The 22,413-nt window shown below is 37.9% G+C and overlaps 1 protein-coding gene across 2 annotated transcripts in view; it reads right to left on the minus strand.

Moving 5' to 3' along the window:
- LPGAT1 (lysophosphatidylglycerol acyltransferase 1) overlaps positions 1-22,413 on the minus strand; it is a 66,542-nt gene that overhangs the window by 36,483 nt on the left and 7,646 nt on the right. For both annotated transcript variants that reach the window (XM_074897166.1, XM_074897165.1), the window contains exon 4: positions 1,875-1,993. In XM_074897166.1, the coding sequence (XP_074753267.1) occupies positions 1,875-1,993 (119 nt within the window). The remainder of the gene's footprint in view (positions 1-1,874; positions 1,994-22,413) is intronic.

Here is a 22,413-nt window from a genome sequence, read left to right on the forward strand (position 1 = left end):
CAAGGTTGTGAAGGATTCCATCTTAAGTTTAAGCTGCATTTAAAGAAAACTGCCTAATTTAAATAGTTGCCTATTGTATAATGATTTCTTTTGGACAGGTAGGATTGGGGTTCTTTTCCTCCAGTGGTTTCAGTCACTCGAAGTAAAAGACAATTCTCTTCTGTTCAGAAATAAGAAGCATGCTATTTAAAAACACCTGATTCAGCAAGTTCTATCAAGGATAATCTATCCTTATCTTTCTCATTATTTTTAGCCCCTTGTACTACTCATGCTATATTTTAAGCATTTGTTGAAGCTTATACTTTTTTATTATTAGCTAAAACATTAAAGCCATACTAGGGTCTGGACATATATATTCCAAGAGCAATGACTGCAGTTATTTAAGGGAAAATATAGTGATTTTACAGATGTTTTGCTTTCCTGAAAACCTGCAAATCTAACTGTTTCCATGGTGAAGATTATTTGCCATCTCAATGCCTCCCTCCATATTTAACATCATCTGCATTCACTGAAACTTACTCTGTCTTGTCTTTTAGTTATGGAGTCAAACAGAATAAATATGGCTTAGGTTTAATATATACACTAGTATACATACATGAGTCAATAAAGTGCTATGATATTTAAAACACCTGGGACATCTATATGCAATACATATCCACAGGACTATACCCTCACCATTCTGTCTTCGTCACAAGATTGTCCTATGTATAATTTGGATGAAAGGAAGAGTGTTTACTCTGTCATTCTACTCATTGGGGTACTGTACAGAACACCATACATGTACACCTAATTTTCTCAAGTCCAAAAGAAATTAAAGCAATTAAAAGTACTTTTGAAATACAGTCTTATCTAGGCAACAGTAGACAGAAAGACATTAATCTCTGCTCAATCCTGAGTGGCATTTTCATACTTTATGAGTTTGGTTTGAGGTTTTTTTATTTTTCTTTTAACTGACTCTGCTGTCATAAGTAAGATCTCAGAAAATTTCTTTTAAAAATGTTCAATCACTGGTATACACAACCTATACTAATATACACTAAGAAGTTATGAGTTATGCAGATGTAACAAAAAGCAGTTGTTTTCCTTGTTTCTTCACTGTATGGTTGCAAAAGAAGACAACACTAAGACAGACACAGCTAACGCATTTTTTCAGTTTGATAGGTACGTCTCCCACCCTTTGTAGCCTAATTGTAAATACCCGCTTCCCCCTGATTTGCACGCAGATTTAATTTCCTGTTTAGATCCCATACTCTAGTTTCCAGCATTACACTCTCTAGACATGAATTTTCTGAATGGCAATGCAGGAAACAGTTGATATTAGTTGCATTTCTCACCAAGAAATGCTTAGGAGTTTGTGAAATAAGAGTTCAAGCAATTTTGACCTTAGCTAGCTAGCTTAGTTTGGACATGTCTTCATAGGGAAGTCACTTTCAGTTTCTGAACTCCTACCAAAATCCCACACACAACTGGCTTCTAACTTTGAGAAAAATTTCCATGATGGAATAAAGTCATAACCAAGGAGCTAGACCTGTGCTCGTTTGAGCAAAATTGGCATGAGTTGCACAAGGGCATGAGGTGAGAGGAGAAAGTCAAGTACATGATTACCTGCAAGGAGATCTGCTTCCCTCTGTTAACCTAGACTAGCTCATATGTGACCTTTTTCAAAGGCAACGTTCAAGGTCTAAAACCAGCTTCAAGCTATTGGCTGTCATATTAAACCAAATCTAAACAAAAACCTTCTTATTCATGGCCTTGAGATTATTTGGGGAATTAACACACAAACGGCAGTCATCAGGACCACACACAGATGCAAGCACATCCAAGGTAACAGGTCACGTACACAGAAGCTATCCCACTCCCCAGTTGTAGCCTACCGTGCCTTTATCCTGAAGGCACATCATCAGAGTGCAGACGTCACCTGTTGCTTGATGGTTCACCAGCACCATGGCTTCATCTTCTGATACTGCTTTAACATCATCACCCCATTCCACTACTATTAAGAAAAATAAATAAAAAGGTAAATTTTACAATGACCACATGGAAATTTTACTATCAACAAAGCAAAAAACCCAAAGACCCCACAACCAGACAATTGTAATAAAGAAACCTACATGCTACATGTCAATTTAAATTGGCACACAGCATAAGATAGGAATATTAGCAAGACCATTTTTCCAAGCAGAGGGTATCCAGCTTAGTTTTAAATTGCATGCGCAAAATAAGAACAAAATAAAAATATTCTACCAGAATATACGCACTGAGATTGATCTTTTTGTGTCATTACACCATTCTATATTTAGGGTCTCAAAATTACATAAGCTTTTGACCCAGCTTTCAACTTCAACTGTCTCACATCATTAGATTTAAAAAAAAACAAAAACCAAAAAACCAAACCACAAAAAACCCCACATTGTCAAAAATGGGTTTTTTTTGTTGTTCTTTTTAAACTTAGCAGGATTGCTTCATTTCTACACTTACTAATATTAAACCAATCCGGTAAAAGCAAAACAAAAAATCTGTAGTTGGATCATTAGGTTTAGAATGCTACATTAAACGAATTTAGTAATTCAAATCTAAACAAGTTAGCTATAGGCAAGAAAGCAGGTTCAGAAAATGCTGCTCAGATGACAGAAACTATTAGTCACTATTTTGTAGGCCAGAAACCAGATACTCCAGTGGCAAGAATGATGTCAGGAGGAAGCTACAGCTGTTATCATCCGACATTTACACTGACTACAAAACATATGCTGAGGTAAGAAAAAGCAGTTAAAATTGATAGTTCCATCATCACAAAGTAACTAAATAGAGAAAGAGAAGACTACCTCCCAAAGAAGAACACAGGATGGAAAACCAGAAAAAGTCTGTCGCAAATTAAAGACCAGACTACGTCTAATGCTGTTACTGGGGCAAAGAGACAAGCAAGTAGAGTCTGGCCCTCCTCAGTAAAAAGGGATGATCACTGCAGTGCAAGGGGAAGGGAAAGTATGAGAAAGCAGAGTAGCTCTCTGAAGTTCGAAAGGAAAAGATGCATTGGCCATGTATATAGGGTATGATTATTTTTCTGTGTTTGTTCAGTATCCTAAGTGTTTCTTACCAGCTATTATTTTCATTTCTGACATCAAAGGAAATCTTTCACCTCTACTACTGAATCTTTAGTACTGTTATTAACAGGTCACCAGGCAGTAAACAACTCTCATCACAGGACAATTAATTACTTGACTACTATCTGTCTTTTAAGCAGTGGCTTAATGATGCAAAAGCAACAGGCTACAGGCTGAAGACAAGAAGCATCCATGCATAGCTTCCCTGTCCTTTCAGAAATATAATTAGCATCACACCTTTGAAAACTGCCACTTCTATTACTTTCTAACGGTTCCCAAATTAGTACTGGATTGAGACTTGAACACAAAAAATAAAAAATGTTGCATTTGGTTACAAGTAGATAGAAACAGATTAGAGATTTGAAGGTGGGGAGAACTATTCATTCCATAATGTTCAACCTCCTTTCCTTTCCCTGGGCAACCTAAGCATGGATCCCCCCTTCTTATTTTTCTCAACATGAACTTGGAAGATCCCCTTTATCCCTCCTCCCTAATTATGTGCAAATTCCCTCCAATGTCCTCTTAAACTCCATGGAAGTTGGAAAGTGCCTGGCAATCATAACTGACAGTGCACTTTTTTTATCAAGTATTTCACCTATGGCAGTACCCCATAAGTCAAGAAACCAAGATGAGACAAGAATTGTTTTAAAGGGAAATGAATCAACCACATACTGATTTTGGAATTATTACTTCGGTGTCTTTATTAAGCAACCAATATACAATAGTCTTACTTATGTGTGGCTTTCCAAATGTAATAAAAACTAAGTAATAAATACATTAAGCATCTGCTAAATAAGGTTTCTCCCAAGTAGCCAATTATTTCCAAATAAAATTACTTATTTCTAGATCACTCAGAGAAAAAAATGGATTACTTTACTATAGATACTTCCATGGAACTTATCAATTTATACTACTAATCCTTTCTACTGCAGAGCAGTTGAAAAAGAAACTATTTTTTATCTTCAAAAAGGTTTCACAGATCTAACTTTCTGAAGTATTAAAGTTACTGAGTGAAAAATGTAAGACATGAGAATTAGCATGGAATTGAAAACAAATAAAGAGAAGAACTTATGAAGCTTCATTTGCTAGGAAAAAGTACATCTTCAGCATATTAGGTGAAGACTAATGTCTGACTTTGAAATTTTCAGATAGGCCCCAGTCAAAGAAAAACAGGAAGAAAAGCTTCTGCTATTTCCTAGAGTGTTTTACCTACTCCTGCTAAATACAATAGATGGTAAAAACACACAATCAGCTTACAATGCACTTACAAGTTTCAGCTGAGAAGTAGTAAAAGGTGGGCTCCGTTATCCCACTCCAAATGCAAGGTTAAAAAAAAAAAAAATCATTTAATGCTTTAACTGATTTACTCAATTCATTTTATCTATCAACTGGTCAGGCTAATAGCTCAGCTTCTGTGGCTCTGCTGACAGGTAGAAAGTTATTAAATCACAGTGATTCAGCTGGACATCCTCTAGTCTCTTTTCCCTCTGTCATTTCTCCTCAGGCAATCAGGCTGTCTCTTGTGCTTAATAACGCTTTATAGTCAATTGATTGACCTGATTATCAAGGAGAAAAGAATCAGTTTGTTCAAGTCCTTCACAGAGCTTTTCTGGATCAGAAACAGAACAGCAAATCACAGAAGTGTGCAGAAAAACCACTGCCATTACAACAATTTTTTTCAAGAAAAAAACCTCTCCTATCTAGAATTCAGTGGGGGGAATATATGCTTGTCTTCAATTCTGTCACCAGACTGAAATTTTCAAAAGGAGCACCTTTTGCTTTAAGAAATACTTGTGTTATTACATTCCTCCACTGCAGTTGGAAACATTCAAATCAAAACCTCAGCTGCATGGCAGCAGAACCAGGAACACTGCTTTGCTCCACTGTAACAAGACAAAAAAACAGTTCAAAGACAAATATTTGTCACTCAAGGGCCAGAAAACCAGCAAACATTCCTTCACAGCTTCCTTCTATTGCCAGGACGCATCTTATAAAGATAGCAGTTCTGTCTAGAGCCTCGCAATAGTCAGATTACTGCAAATGCAGTTTAACATAGTGAAATAACATAAAGGAAGAATAGAGCAGATCAGTTTAACATGGTAATTTGAAATCATGGTAAACTCAGTACCAAGAAAACCTGGTAATCCTGATTAGTAATAACATCTCTTACCCACAAGATTGAGATAAAAGAGTGGCTTAGCTGTAAGAGACTTCCATTGTGACTTAGTGTTGTAAGCAAAAGGCTTCTCCAGTAAATGATGAAGACAAGTTTCCTTGCAATGGCATATGCCACAGGACAAAAATATTTATCCTACTCTTGTAACAAGAAGTTCAAGATGTACACAAGTCTCTAAAACATCAAGAAAATATTTCATATTATGAGCTGCAAACTAAGCTTTTAACGGGCTAATCTTTGCAGAGCTTAAAGAAGAAAGTAAAAGCAAGAAGAGCTTTTTCCACATTTTTACTGAACTATTGCACATCTAAATGTAGCAATTGAGAGTTCTCAGAACACTTGGCTGCTTTGTAATCATGTCCTTAACATAACTGTGTGCCTGTAAGCAATGCTATGAATAAATATTCAAGCACTTCAACTGCAGTATGTCATTAAGGCTGGGCAAATGAATACTCAGCTAACAATTCAGTAGATCTATTTTACACTTTTTAATATACCTGGCAAGAATGGCAGTGTAGTATTCTGCACAATTGCCCAGCAATTATTCTGAACTACTTAATTTTGCATATTGCATTTTAAAACTTTAAAAATGTTCTGAAATTTTTGACCATTTCTTCTTGGTTACAGTTAATTGCTCCACTACAGTGTGTGCTGTAAGAATTGGCCTAAATTTTATTGGCATCTGAACAATTTAAATTCTGATGAGTACCTGGGGTTATTTCAAAATGTATTGAGTTTTAACTTCTTATTTCCCCACTGAATTGGAAAGGAAAAAAACAAAACCCACAAACAAGGTGCTTCCTGACAGAAATTTCAACAGCAATTAGGAAATGGGTAGTGAAGGAACCAGATGCAATTCTCATACTAGCATCACCCAAATCTAAAAGCTACCAATATTAATCCCACAAATAAACATGAAAAGACATGCTTGACAGCAAGGTCAGTTATTATATATGTAATCATATAATTGATTTGGATATCCACTTTATTTGCCATTTAGATTTCAGTCTACACACAATATTCAGTTTTCTCTAGACATTAGAGAACTTTTACTCCAGAACTTCCCACCCCTTAGTTTATTTTTCTGATCACTTGTAATCATTTGCATCCATGAGGCAAGACTTCAAGAAAACCTGTTCCAAGAACTTACAGGTTGTCAACACTCAGAACTGAACAGTACCACTTTTTTTCAATCGTTTGGAAATCTTCAGTAAAAAATAAATGGCATTATTAATGGACAGCTTCCTTTGCTTCCTCAAAAGCCACCCTGCTTTCTAACAGAAGGAACGTTATTAGGTATTCAATAGTGACTGTAACTCATGACAACCAGGTTTCTACGTTAAACACTCCTCATACTCAAGCATTTGTGTCTGGCAAGTTGCAACCCTGCTTTACTGTTATTCATAAATGACTCGCCAAAGCATGTTTTAGTTAGAGTAGCTCTATACAGTTGTTAAATTTATTTGTGTCTCCATTATAGATGGGATTCTTTGATAGCTGGCATTAAGAAATCCCAGAAGTGATGCCAAAGGTTAAATATTACTTAGCATGCTTAGATCGCATTAAAAAGATTAAGACATGCTAAAGGTGTTTTTTTCCTCTTAACAGAAAGGTTAAAGCATTTGTCTCTGAGTTGGTTGCCTACAGTTAAAAAAACTAAAACAAACAGTGGACTAAGCAAATTAGCATAGTGAGGTTTTTTACATTTATTAAGCGTGTATTTTAGGGTTAGAAGGTACTTAAAAACACACAAAATCAGACACACACTATTGGAAAGAGAAAAATAGCTCTTCCTATGCCATGCATTCTTTCTAAAATTCATACAGCAAAGGAAACCTTCATATATTGTCTCTAAAGTACACGAGACATGCAGCTGATCAACAAATGTACAATCCTGAAAAGGAGGCAAAGAACACATATACAACATCATATCTCATTAAACACAGCTTCACTTATCTTTCTTGTCCCATTAAACACTGTATCCTTACTAACAAAAGTACTGTAAATTTCAATGCTATTACAATATACACATCTTAAGTTTGTAAAAAAACAGTTTCAAACAAGATTTTGATCTTCTACATCTGACTTGATTCGGACTTTTATGATGATAATAAACTGACCTGCACTGACAAAGTTTTCCTCTTATTTCCAAGAAAAATGCTTATCATAGAGAAGTCAGAGAAGCAGCAGCTGGGGAAAAGAAGCCTGCAAATAAAGGGAGACTGTTCCTACAGTACGTGTTAATAAACCAAGGCTGGGTTTAAGATGTCCCAGTCACCATCTTCATTTTCTCGTGACAAATCATTTTGCACATAACTACATTTCGTTGTAGGAAAGAATGGACATTTCCTTTTGCTTTCTTCAGTCCCATTCTTCTTAGCTTCCACTCTCTCTTTCTGTAGTTTACAGACAGATCTGCTTTGTGGAGAAGAGAACTTTGGCAGTCACAGTATTTATGCCCTAAGTCAATCCACACTCTCACTTCAATTAAGTGACAGCAAGAGGTGTTAAAAACAGAAGACATTACAACAGAGATGCCCTGGCTCTTTCATCTTTCTCACCAACTCAAGAACCATGTTTTTCTTAAGTACAGCAGTTCCTTTTGGAAATAGGCCTTAGTGATGACTACTTTTGAAGACTGACTTAATTTTCCTGGAGTGCATATTCAAGACCTCATGGGTACAGTTTGCTTGAGCTCCATAATTCACTGGCACAAGAGATGATGTTTGTGGCTGAAGAGAGGGCTCCTTTTACCCATATGTGACTGAGAATCAATAAAAGCGAAACGTTAGCTCACGTTCAGTAAAGCAAACTTCTTCCACTGACTTCAGTACAGGCAATATCATTTCAAGAGCTTCTCCACAGGCAAGCATTTTATATAAGAAAACTTTTAAAGTTAACAAATTCTGTCTGGATAGACAAGCTATACTGACTACAGATATTTAAGGAATCTTTCCAATACATCTTAAGTCTTACAAGAATATACCTTACACTGGACATATCCTCCCCATTTTGCTGGAGGTCTCCTACAGCTACTTATACCACTCCCACAACACTGTTTGAATTATAGAGGCACCAAAGTCCCACAGCTCATAGTTCAGATCACCCAAACTAGAACCTCAGTCGCGTATGGTGGTTACTGCTTCTAAGGGTGGCACCAGACAGGCAACGTTCATAGCCACACAGGCAAATGTAGACTGTGAAACGTGAAGACTGTGATTGATGTCAGCTTTCATGACTATGCTGGTAATACACTGTAGCAGCCAACAAGCAACTCCACTGTCTGTTTTGCTGCTTCTATTATTAGAAAAGCAACTGCAAGACTGAAGAATGGGATGGAGAGCTGAAATCCTTTTGAAGTACCTCGAGCTCATGAGTCAGACCACTCACAGAAGGAGCAAGCTGTACAGCACATTCCTCCCCAGTGACAGATAAAATACATTAAGTATTAACTACCCAGAGGAGCATCCCCGCATTCATGAACTAATATCCTAATGCTCTAATACCTTACATACTGCAGATGTTATAATGGCCAGAAAAATAACAGGTTGTTTGAAGCCTAGAAAAAGAACCAGCAAAACAATGGGGCAGTCTCACAATTTTTTTCTCATGAAGAATAATTTTTTACATTTTTAACACACTTGGGAAATAAAACATCAGAACAACAAGTAAAGGTTATTAAGGGATACTGAAATCAAATAGTCAGGGTTGAAAGTTAAAAAACAATTCTAAGAAGTTTCAAAGTATGCACAAAAAATTACCTAGTTAGAAGCAAGTAGTCACCAAGGTCCTAAAATGACAGAAGAATCTGAACCAATGGTAAATATACTTCAGATTAACTGCTATCACTTCAGTTTATATTTAAAGCTGGTATTCAGTACCATTTTGGTGATTCTTAGTTAAACTGTGGAAAGAAACCCTGTCAATCTTTGTTCAAAAATATTTATTTCCAACATCAAATAAAGACAAAGTTTACAGCACTGTCTTTAAGATGACCATAAACCAAGAAGAGGTATATAAGCTTGAAATGAACTTTTGGCTTTTGCTGGTTAAAAGCTTCTAAAGACTCCAGGGATGACCAAAAACTGTGACATCCTAAGTGACAGAGGCAAAGAAATGTATTTCCATAAAACAAGCATCGAAGACAGTCTGAATAGAAGGATCTCAGCTAAGTTGCTACATAGAGCAAAGACAAGATTCATAGCTTACTAAGGCTGCACAATTTTATGTGGCGAGAAATCTCATTCAGCAACTACTGGGCCACAAGACCGCTTGTATGAAAAAATGTCTCCATAACTTTTGGTCCACAGATGTTTTATTGCTCCCTAGACAGATACTACGGATTTGAAAATTTGAAGGAGAAGAACCAAGACATATAAGGTTATTTTTATAAGTTTGCACTGTCTGTCATTCAACCCCAAGGTCAGAGAAAACAATGGAAACACCACAGTCAATCCCTCAAAGCAGAGGTCCAGCATTTCCCTAAATAGACCTTTCTGTCAGACAAGGCTGTGGGTCCTATATTTGTCTCTTTCTACAAGGATAATTTTTACAAGTGAGGAAGGATTCTGACCGCTCAAGCACATGACTATATACTAAATTCACAGAACACTTTTGCTTTTTTTTTTTTTTTTTTTAATGCAAGAGTCAAACTCTTGCAGTTTTACCTGTAACACTGATGTTTACTCTTAACAAGAAGGTAGCCCAACATCAAATTTGCGTAAGTTGATACTTACTCTTAGAAGTCCTATTCAGCATTCTGTATATTGAAACTACAGTATTTTAAGTATGGTTACAATGCAAAATACATCCTAAGCTCAAAGAAAACTATATCTGTAAGACTGTCTCATGAAAAACAGACTGGCTTTTTTAGAATTAAAAAGAAAAAATACTTTGAAAGCAGGGCGATTTCAGAATACAACACCTTTAAAACAATTCAAGCTCTGTAAAAAGTTAAGTACCACAGAAGAGCAGTGAGAAGAGGAAAGTGTTTTCTCTGATCAAAAAACATACCAGTGCAGCTGGGTAACTAAAAAATGCTACAAATACAGAGCTTGCTATTACTGTTACCCTTATCATCCTTTCAAGCGAAGAATGGTTGGCTGCAACTCTGTATTTTTAATAACCTGAACGCAGCAGATTACTACAGTACTTCACCCATACTCATCTGCCCCATTACCACTGCTGTGCACCTTACCAAGCAGGAATAATGCTGACAAGCAGGGTCTGACATACCAAACACTGTCAGACAGGATAACAATAAAAGTGCCATGGCATTTTTGTTTTTATTTCCCTTTAAAAACTACAGGTATCTAAAAAATTCCCATCTGTTCTGTGAGCTGGAGGACTCATTCCCTCCTGGATTCAAGTCAGAAAAAGTCAGAGGCAGGCTCTCCCTCTATATATGTATCTGAAAAGAGTGAGAAATAAAACAGGAGGCAAGTGGAAGATTCATTTAGAGCACACAAAAAAAAGGAGGGTAAGCTAGTCTGAAATTCAGTATGTAAACACTGGGACTTGAGCTTTAAGAAGGAAAGCTGTAGGAGAGAAAATCGTCGCCTCCAGCAGCACAAAGACCATCTGGAGGTCAGTCACTAGGGCTGTACCCCAGGGTTGATACTGGGACCAGTACTGTTTAAGAACCTCATTAGCAGCCTGAATGACAGGACAGAGTGCACCCTCTACAAGTTTGCAGCAAGCCTGCAGACAATGCAGAACCGGAAGGAGTGGTTGACAGGTCAGATGGTCATGCTGCCATTCAGTGGGATGTGGACAGGCTGGAGAAATGAGCCAACAGGAAACTCAGGGAGTTCAACAAGCAGACGTGCCAAGTCCCACACCTAGGCAGAGGCTTTGCAGAAAAGGCCCTGGGGTCCTGGTGGACAAGCTGACCACAAGCCAGAAATGTATCCTCATGGCAGGCAAAAAGTATCCTGGGCTGCATTAGGAAAAGCATTGCCAGCAGGTGGAGGGATGTGGTTCTTCCCCTCTGCTCAGCAGGGGTAGGCCACATCTGGAGCACTGGGTCCAGTTCCGGGCTCCCCAGTACAATATAAGACACAGACTTACTGGAGTGAGTCCAACAAAGGGCCACTAAGATGCTTAAGGGATGGGAGCATCATTCATATCAGGAGAGGCTGAGGGAGCTGGGCCTGTTCAGCCTGGAGAAGAAAACGCTCTGCAGGTGGATTCTTACCCATATGTAGGTACCTGATGGAGGTGTGGGGAGAGGAGTAAAGAATATTTAGCCAGACTCTTTCCTGCAGTATCCAGTGACAGGCTGAGAGGCAACAGGCACAAACTGAAACACTGGATATCCCACTTCAACACAAGGAAAAAAAAGAAAAAAACCCCCACATTTTTACTGCAAGAGTGGTCACACACTGTCACAGGTTGCACAAGGAGGCTTTGGAATGACCATCCTTGGAGGTATCCAAAACCTGACTGGACATGGACCTGGGAAACCTGCTATAAATGACCTTGCTTTGAGCAGAGGGTTCAACTATATGATCCGATCCTCAGAGGTCCCTTCCAACCTAAACAATTCTGTGATTCTGTAATCTACAGCCTGACACCAGGAGGAAAAACGCAGTGTTAACAGAATTCTTTCTTAATGGATACCTTCAGCTACAACAAAATTTCATCATGCAGTATGAAAAGGAGCAGCCTTTACAGTCCCAAAGCACATGTTGCAAATACAAACTGGCAAGGTTTTCTTGTCTTACTGCCGCAGAATTGCAGCAAAGATAAAAATTTGAAGGATAATTCAAATCTTAACATGGAAGAAGCAGAATATGATTCACCTAGGATCAACAGACTCAGGCAAAAAAGTGGGACCAGTACCAACACCATAAACTTGAGGCAAAAATGCATTTTAGCCTGAATAAGCAATTGTGTTCACTGCTATAAAGTCTTGAGATCTTCATCCGAAGACAGAGATCTTCGGGTCTTCATTTATATCTTTACCTGTATCTTTAGCTATATTACAAAATACTATGGCAAATTAAATTACTCTATTGAGATTGTTCTGTCTGCATGTCAAAAATGAAGCATGCAAGCAGCAACATTCAAATCGAGCTACTTTTAGTTACTCCAACACCAAGACATTCAAATTGCTACTTAACACTCAGATACAGCTACTGACACCTACTTAAACATAAAACTTAAAGTAAGAGTAGTAACCAGTAAACAAAAAAACCCAACATATAAAGTGAGGCAGGCTCAATTATTTCCCCTGCTCTCTTTAAGATATTTATTATTATTCCCATTTTGGGTGAGTTTGTCTAACACTTGAAAAACAAGAGAAAGCCACTGCAACATCATGTGAGGATCTGTGCTGGTGAAAAAAAGGGGGGGGCAAGCCAGCACAATCAGAGCTATCAGAAGAAGATGGGATGATGGGGCAGCAAGCACCAGTCAGACCAGAATGAATCCTTATGAAACTGTGGTCTGCTGCACTGGAAAACCTGCTGGGCAAGTCCGGTTGGCCCAACATGCAAAGCATAACCAACACGAGTCACCTAAGTTACCTTCGAAATTCCTATTAATTTCTTTTTAAAACAAACAAACAAACAAACTTGTTAAGCATGTTGTGGTGTTTAGTGCATAGCAAGTGTAGAATTTTGTTCTTTTTAAAATGTTAGAACATGTTAAAAATGTGTAATCCCCCACTCTTCTCCTTTTCCCTGCAAGCTTAAGTATAAAAGAGAAAGAAACCTCTTTGTTATAAAAGTTTTGTGGCCATGTGCCATAGACACTGGAGAACCCCTATTTACTCAGGGACAGGGTGACAGCTGTTTGAGTTTTAGTGGGCTTTGGATTTGTTTGGGAAAAGCAAACTAAAGAAAACATTTTCTCCCTAAGAGAACACTCTGAAAGCACACCCTCCGCCACAGTTAAAAGTAATGCATTGTAACAATAACCTGAGCTGTCACTGCAGAGTCAACCCTCTAAGCAGGAGAATCTACCCAGGGGCAGTATCAAAGACTACAATACTATTACTACAGTTTCCTTTTGAGTCACTGGCAATGGTATGCTTTACTAATTTGATCCTGTTGCTTGTCCTTCCAGATGTGAAATTCCCTGTGATGTCAAAGAGTCATTCATAAGGTACTTCACTTCCCTCAACTGTTAAGGTGGCTCAAAAAGTCCAGCTACCATATCATACAGTCTTAAAAAGCTAACAGATACAGGACAAAAGCAGATCTTTCCCAGTCAGGTTTCAGGGAAGACAATGCCCAGAGAATACACCCAGGTTCACAGTCCTAAGTAAAGGGATACTTTTCAGATTGTGTAATCAACACCAAAAACCAGTATATCCAAACCAACTGTGTGAAAAATCCCATTAGGGTAATGGTCTATGCAAAGCAAATGACTTGTGAAATAGCAGTCCAAGTTTCCTCCAGAGAAACTGCCTCTTTCAAAGCAGGGGGAATGGCTGAAACCTGCTTTGCAGCCTCAGCTTTTAACTCTGAGGATCTTGATCAAAAGAGAAACAGAAGAAATATAAGATGCAAACAAGTTGGGTCTAGTGCAAGCTGGCTAAAACAAACGAACAAACAACAACCATCGTACACGACCATAGGACTCCCAGAGTTTCCATTCAACTGTTCGGGTGCTTACGCAGAGCTGCACACTGCAACACCACAGGAATCAAACCGTCTTCTCTATACAACAGAAATACAGTCTGCACAGTGTAGTCCAGAATAATATAAATACTGGGGAAACTGGGCAAAGACTCCACTAGAAAAAAATGCACCCACAAGACAGAAGCAAGCCTTCAAATAAATAATCGAGGAAAATCTGTAATTCTGTTTTAAGAAGAAAATAAGACACTAGCAGAGTCTGATGGCTACAAAAAAAAAGAAAAGTGAATAATCTACTATCATAAATAGGTAAATAGTTGAATGTAACCCACACTAGTTTTTCTGCTTTTGCTTTCAAAGTGGACAGATTCAAGTCCTTACTGTGTCTGGACAGCACTGCATAAGACTTAAAGAACATGTTACAAAAAGTTTAAGTATATTCTGTGATAACTGTTGGACTGCCCAAAGTGAAGTCCTGTTATTTAAGAGAGAGCAAGCTCTATTACCACAAAGTTCTGCAAAAATTGCTGTTTAGCTCTTAAAAAGAGAATAAAATTAAAAAAAAAAAAAAAAAAAAGAAAAAAGTGAGGTATTTAGAAAGCCACAGTTCTAGCCATATAGAAGATTCTGCTCCTACTTAGTCTAGATTTCCAAGTCAGGCCAGTTGGAAATACAGCTTTAAAGAGCAAGTAACTGGTGACATATAGCAATGAACCTGGTCAGGAAGAGATGGCCATTTCCTCTCCTTTTAAGATTTCTGGCTTGCAAGCTTCCTGTATGATTTCAAAGAAACCAGGGCATCTAGAAACTTTTCAGATGTTTTTCCCAAAAAACACAGCTGCAGAAACAACATGACATATTCAGCAATCTTACAACAAATATCCCAAGGCTGTGGAATATCAAGTCTTTCTGGGGACAGCAGAACAACTCAACAGAATTTAGTTATTATCTACTGTGGGGATATAAGGGACTGGAGAAGCTAGCTAGCAATGAAAAGACCTGAGCTGGAAGTCTCATTTCCATTTTTAACTACAAGTTTTAAGTTACTGTATATTTTGGGACCATAAACTTTTCAGAGCGCTATACAAGAAGCTCATTCAGGTAAAAGATATGCAGAACGCAGAAAATTGGCACTGGATTGCACAAAAAGGGAGAGCAATTTCTCACAGAGGCTGATAAAGTACATTATTCTATTGCACTTTTATCGTAGCTAGCGAGATTACTAATCAAGTTATCAATTTCATGGTTTTCTGGTATCCATGAAATTCTCTGAAGTGCCTTGAGGTTTATCAAATACAGGAAACTGCAGTAGGGCTGGAAGTGGGCAAACATTACATTTTCTTTAAACAAGATGTGAAACTTGCCTAAAACTCCAAGTGAGAGTTTGCATTCATCTCTCCCTACATACCAAGCCTAATTAAATAGCAGGTTAAAAAGCCTGATCAGCCCCCAAGCACTCAGCTACTTAGCTCTAGATCTGTACCACCAGAACTGGGTGCAGATAAGGTTTACAGCCAAAAGGGTACATAGCAAGACAAGCTGCCAGAGTGACTATAGGTAGGAACTGGGACTATGCTTTTCAGAGTATGTGCTAGGTTAAAAATAAATAAATAAATAACACTGCTGAGCAAATAAACCGTTTTCCCAACGTTCAAATCTAACTGGGCTCAGAAAAACATTATTTTGTATGTATCCTTTAAATAATACATAATGGTTAAAAAAAATACCAGATCTTCATCAATTTTTCCGCCTAATGGAAGCAAACTGCATGACTTCAATCACTGGCTGAAGGTTCCAGTCAAGAAAACCAACACCACCATTACTGGAAATCAACATTCTGAATGTTTTAAGATCACCCCTATATCCCATCTCTGGTCACTACCCTCTGCTTATCTAAATCAAGTTCAGTTACCTCCCAGTTACCTCTTCATATTCTTCACGTCTTGCTGAAGTTACTACAAAACACTGTTGATGCTGTCTCGTTATACAGCTGACATTTTTCAGCCCAGCTCGTGATACAGTACAAATAATCACCACATAAAAGTAGTGCCAGATATATTTGGAAAACCCTTTATTTCTAGATTATCTCTGTTAAATGGCCTCCATGTGAAAGGCAAAAGGCCATTCTGTGCATTTATTTGTTGTCTCCCTACAGTGACCTCAGAACTGAGGAGCTTGTCTCCACTTGAAGGACACTGACCATTTAAACCACTTCAATTCAGTCAACTCTGAACAGAAAAAACAGCTACTGAGCACCTGAATGATCATAAGAACAGAAGTACATATTCAAACAGTGCATTTTGAGATTGCACAAGTAGCATAATCTAAAAATCAATCTCCTCAAGCAATAAAACTGGCTACTAATCAAACAGCTGCAGCATTTTCTCCCCCCCAAACACCTCTGCATCATACTCCAGCTCCAGTAGGTTAGCACTGCCATACACCACAAAACAGAACTAAGTCACTGGACATTTTCAAGTTGCAGTGTGGAGGGGAAAACTTAATAATGAAAGGCATGTGAAGAATCAAAAAGTAACTGGATACAGATGCAAGGAAGCAGAAGCACAAACCTCTTAAAAGAAGTCTTAACTGTTAGGTTTCAAGGACTTTATATTAAAACTTCTCACCCAGGCTACAAACAACAGTCTTCACAACAAAGAAATTATATCATGAACAAGAACTGTAAAAACATTTCCCCTTGGACTTTTTAGATACTATGTTCATTTTTTTTTTTTCACATAATGGATTTTATAAAGGCCAGGAGGAAAGCAATGTTCAGTTACCACAAATTTAATCAAAATAACGTAATCATAAAACAGTAAAAAGCTAATGATGCAGATTGACATAACAGCAAATTCCTATATTCAGTTTTATGTTTCTGTTTATGCAAGTCCCATTATTAAAACAAGAGGCCATAGTAAGTTTGAAAAACTTGCTGGGAAGTGTATGACAATCATCCTAGCTGGGAGCTTAAACTAGTACTTTTGCTGTTATGATGGATGCAACAAATGATTAAAGCCAACAAAGCATCTTACATACTTAATTTACGCCAGGTTATCCTATACCAGTTCAACGACTCTTAAAGAGTTGCGTGTGGCCACATTTCAGGTTGCCAGCAAGCAGAAGTCCATCATCATAAGATCAGAAGCAACGCCTTTAATGGCGCTCTCAAGCTGTCACAGATGAAGTAATTCACAGGAAAACACAGCCTCTCTCATTAGATTCTTCTAGCTGATGTACCTCAAAGGTACCTCAAAGCAGCAGCAGAAAGTTTACTGTTCCGAATTTTAAAAAAAGTTTTGCTCTCTGGCATCTGTTACTATTACAGAACAAATAATCCTCTTACACCTGCTGACAACTGCAAAAAATACCTTGGATTTGTGGCTGACAGTCTTGGGAGTTTCAGTAGTACTCTTTACTGACACAAAATGGTCAGACTCAATAGAACGAAATTTATTCAAAACATTCTGAATGGCTGGCTTCATCCTCAGTGCACAAACTAATATTCAATGCACCTTTCAATGAAATACCCAGGTCCCAATGCTGCAATGACAGTAATTGAGGCTTCTCTTCCTCTCTCTTCTCCCTCCTCAAATTAGAAAAAAGTCCACACTGCAGATCAAAAAATTTTTCTATACATTGGGAACAAATGGTAAAAATGACAGCAGACAAATACTGGGGGAACAAAAAAGAAAAAGAGCAGACTTCAGAATACTTTAATTAAAACCAGTATTTCACTGCAGAGCAGTTTCTCTGGAGAGCACTGGTAAAGGGGTTGAACAACAGAGTTGAAAGAGACTGTGGAAATCGACTTCTCCATTTCAAATACAGCAAGTGTGTCACAAGTGCAAGAAGATATTACAAATCTCAAAATTCCACTTTACAATTAAATGATTAATATGAATACTCCTAAATCTGTGGGTAACAATAGGCACTGTCAAGTATTTTACATGCACCTTGTCACTATCTGTGGCACCAAGTGCCTTGGCTTACTCATGAAGCACTTGCCAAAAGTGTTACAAATTACTCTTTCCTCAGACAACAAGATAACTAGGCAAAAATGAATTTATTCAGGCTGCAAAAGTCTAGCAGTCCCACACAGTAAGAGCTTTGGTCAATATACTTCAAACATCAAATTCTACCTATCCAACTAAGTCCTTGTGCTTTGCTGAAAGAAACCCTGCCTCAAAGCAAACTCAGCGACTGACCATACACTGAGATTTACCACATTGTTTTTGCAAAGTATCAGGAAAGGGTGGTAATGGGACTGGGAAAGGAAGGAGCAGGCCACCTGCCATGGTTCTTGCTTCACCACAGCAGCCACCTAAATAACCCTTAGCCTTCTACAGTGACACACAGCAACGCCACTTGTGGTTATGTGAACTCAGCTCTGCATTTTAGCTTTTAAAGTTCAGTAGGCTGTTAAAACATTTGCAAAGAATTTAAGCAATAAAGGGGGGAAAAAAAGAAAGTTTTGTTTTAGTATTTTCTCCTCCTGAAATAAATGGAGAGACAGAAGTGCTTCTCCAGCCTGTAAAAATTTTGTCAAACTCCAGAAGCCCAAGATAAGCATCAAACAATCTTTAAACTCATCTAAGACAATACTTACCTGGGCAAAGGTCTTGCTGATGCAAATAGAAAAGTCTCAAAAAAAAAAATAAAAAAATCTATGTTTTCATGTAATCCACTACATGCAAGTGGCTTAACAAACATTTATATTAACCATACCTGCAACTGAAAGCATCTTTACATATGTAAACTGAACTTCATGGATATTTCATGTTATATTAGCATATACACAGGTTACAGTTATATTTATTTCCAAGTAAAGCTGTTGCTAGGAGGAACAACTGAATTTTATGCCAGAGGCAAGCACAGGAAATAAAAATGGATATGAAAGAAGAATGCATTTGGAAAGGAAATTGGCAATTACCAGAGCTGGAGTTTTGCCAGGCCATCTATATATATTTATGCATACCAAAATAGACCAGGTTCAGGTACAAAACTCAAGAGGCCACCTTTCTAATGTAAAGCCTTCACACGTGCTGCACAGTGGTACAAAACTGTTCTTGACAGACTCTCATGCTGCTTACCACCCACACCATTGCTCTCTCCCAGGTCTCCCTAAGTACACTCAAATACACCTTGAGCCTCATGTTTCTCCATGTCCCTGGGTCAGATTCATAACTGACTTCTTTGGCTCTGCCCTGCCTATAGTAATCTGAGCATCACAGCTCAGCATCACTGAGAGTTTCAGTCAGGTTGATGCCCTTCTAGTTGTCCTTTTAGGAGGCTATGCCAACTCCTGTTTTACATACAGAGTAGAAAGTTTTAAAAACACAATACTTTAGGTTCTTTTATCACCTTATCCTTTTTCCTAATATTAAAACTAAACAGTTATCTGCCTACACCTTTTGGATCTAAAAGGCTATGATAAGCAATGTGGACTAAACACCATCTAAAGGAAAGGATGCTGCTTCATACACTGTCTGCCACTGACAGATTAACACCTTGCTCCAGAAGCAGCAGAAGTAACAAAGTCTGGTTTCCCAAAACCTTGTTGTTTAACCTCCTTCTCCTCAACGGGCTGGACCAGATATACCAGCACTATGGCAAACCCAAACCCATTGATGCACGGGTTGGATATGCAGCATATGTCAAATAAGACACAATGGCCAAATCTGCCTGCACTACCCTGAGCTGAGGCACTAACTTGAGTCTCTCCTCCGCTCAGCTGCCAATTTTCACAAAACTCATGAGAACACCATTATGTCTGAAATCTGAACCATCTGGTCAATTGCAGACAGATTTGCAAGGAGGCAAATCAGAAGTGTGGGAGGGGCAAAGGAAAGAATAGCTGTTAAACAAGTAGCTTAGTCCCATCAGGAAACTATGCTTAAAACAGCGTCACATTTATCTACATAGATTATAAAATACCCAAGTCACCAAATTACATTAAAATAGTGTTCAATGGCCACCCTAAACACCACACTAAAACATAACTGGTGCTTAAATTAACCAAAACCACATATTCTTAATATTACTGGTTTTTTTCCCCAGTTCTGGCAAGAAAACACAGACACTACAGAATTTCACAGAAACTGCACGTTTGTAAGTTTGGGATGCTACAAAACTGAACTACAAAATTAAACTAAATTAAGAAACCTCAGACAAAATCCCTCCTTTTGGTCACCAAAAACCACATCCACAAGCACTTGTGCCATTGTCCTAATGATTCGACTTTCCAGAACCCACGTCCTCTCAAACAGCAGCAGTGCTGGCCCTTGCTCTTAGAACGACACTTCTATTTTTAGTTCTACATAAGTGAGAAGCAGTAATAAAGCTATTAATCTTTCCTCTCCCCCTTTACTTAAATTACGAAACTGAGGTGAATCTCTAAACTAGTTTAAACTGTTAGACTACTTAAGCAGGCACAACTCCTTTTAGAATTGTTTTCTGATTATGTTGTATGACTCAAAAGAAACAACAAACACCATTGGCACTATTCTGTAAAGTAAATATTTGTGAAGAGACATAATGAAACTATTTAAGAAAAAACAAACAAACAAAAACCCCAGGCACTGATGTCTTACTAAATCTTCAAGACTTTGATTTTCTACCTTCCAATGACACCAAGAGTCCCCTTCTTCTTTACACAGAGGCAGGGAGATTGCATCTCTTCTACTCTATTCTGCCCAGGAAACAGAATCACCATTGTCCAATTCAGTTCTGATTCAAGTTCAGCTGTGAATGAAATTGTTCTGATTTGATTTCAGCTTGTACTAATGAAACTGTTGACCCTTTCAGAGCCCCTTCTTAACTCTTCAATAGCTTTAAAACAACTGAGACAAAACCATCACAGTATGAAGCTAAAACACTGGTACTTTTAATATTATTCTCCATCTTGTTCTTTACATATTTTATAACAGAATGTACAGTTGTGCATTGAGCCAAAACTTTCCCTTAACTCTGCACCATGATACTAATATCTTTCCTAAACTGCTACTTTACTTAAATGTTTTTCACTTTGGACTGTTGAACTCTGATCAACTTCTGCATTTTGTTGGCTATTCATACAGTTTAAATACTTTTGAAGTTCTTTACAATTGTCTCTGTAGCTGACAAACTCAAACAGTACACATACAAGACTTCAGAGAAACCCCACTGCTAAGCTTTCATCAAAATGAACACTGGTCTTTTTACTCCTTTATTAATCAGTTTTCAGTTTATGATAACCCTTTGTTCTCACCCTACACTTAGTTTTCTTCTCTAAAGCAACTTTGTAGAAGGCACTTTTCCAGTCTAAACAACAGTAAGCAGTTAACAAAATAGTAAGAAAAGGTGAAGTCTACTTCAGTGACATTTTAGTCACACACTAGAGCCCTATTCTGCACAGGACTACTCTCCTGAATTGGGGCTACTAAGTAGTAGTTCAACAAATACATTAAAGCTGCTGGTACTGTCACCAAAAGATGCAGTTCCTTCCTCTTTCCCTTTGCTATTTGTACCCACCTTCTTTCACCACACCAGCAAAATGAACTGGGTTAGGGGTTGTGTTTTGTAAGTCACCCAGAAAAAAAAAAAAAAAAAAGGGAGTAGTTTTAGTGTGGATCAGGGCTACAATCCAGATCACCACACAATCATTAAAGTATTTGGCCAATAAAACTGAAGCAGCAGTGGTAGGACAAGTCTGAAAGGCTCAGACTGGCTTTCTTCAGAGGCACTCCCTGCTTGAAATGCTTGTGGGGGGAAGCGGAAAAAAAAAAAAAAGAAAAAAATACAGCCTCACATGCAGAATCCCTCACTGATCTCATGGAACATTTTTAGGAATGCAAACGTATTAGCCTTATTTATTTCAGTAAGTGCATATACAAATGGCTGGACTATTATCTCAACTGTGGTGCCTGCAACAGCAGTGCAATTACATGCCTACGCAATCCCGCATTTGACATGTCATCTTAAGCATTAGAGTTTATATTCCACTGTAATAAACACAAGTAGATTACATATCTTGGAGCTGTATTTTGGCTCAGTTCACACTGGAAAGCTACACCACTAAGCTTATATTCCATAAAGGATTTACTACCTACCCTGTCTAATTAAGGTTGCACAACTCTTCCACTTTTAAGATCCTGTTTTCAGCGGCTTAAAATCTTGCCAAAGTAACCTTTGGCAAGACTTCTTTGTTCCTCACGCACACCCAACAGAGAAAGGGAAAGTGATATATTCTGTTCATCTCTGAGTTTCATTCTAAAAAAGTAACTTCCCAGCAAAAAATGACAGAGAAAATAGGTTTTATCCACATTAAACATTCTATTTCTTCTCCAGTTTTCTTGAAAAGCTCTACAATTCCTATGCTTCAGAATGGTTACATTAAATGAGGATGAGAAACTGCATCTATGACATGTTCCAATACAGATGCAATCACACTATCGAAGTGGAAAAAAATTCCTACTTCATACACTCTGCAAAGAATTTGTGGACAAAGAATTTAACTCCCTAAGATTTTGGTTCTCAAGATCAGGGTTGGACAAAAGCTTTCCTGTAATTA

The sequence above is a fragment of the Athene noctua genome, chromosome 1 (assembly GCF_965140245.1).
Source record: "Athene noctua chromosome 1, bAthNoc1.hap1.1, whole genome shotgun sequence".
NCBI lineage: Eukaryota > Metazoa > Chordata > Aves > Strigiformes > Strigidae > Athene > Athene noctua.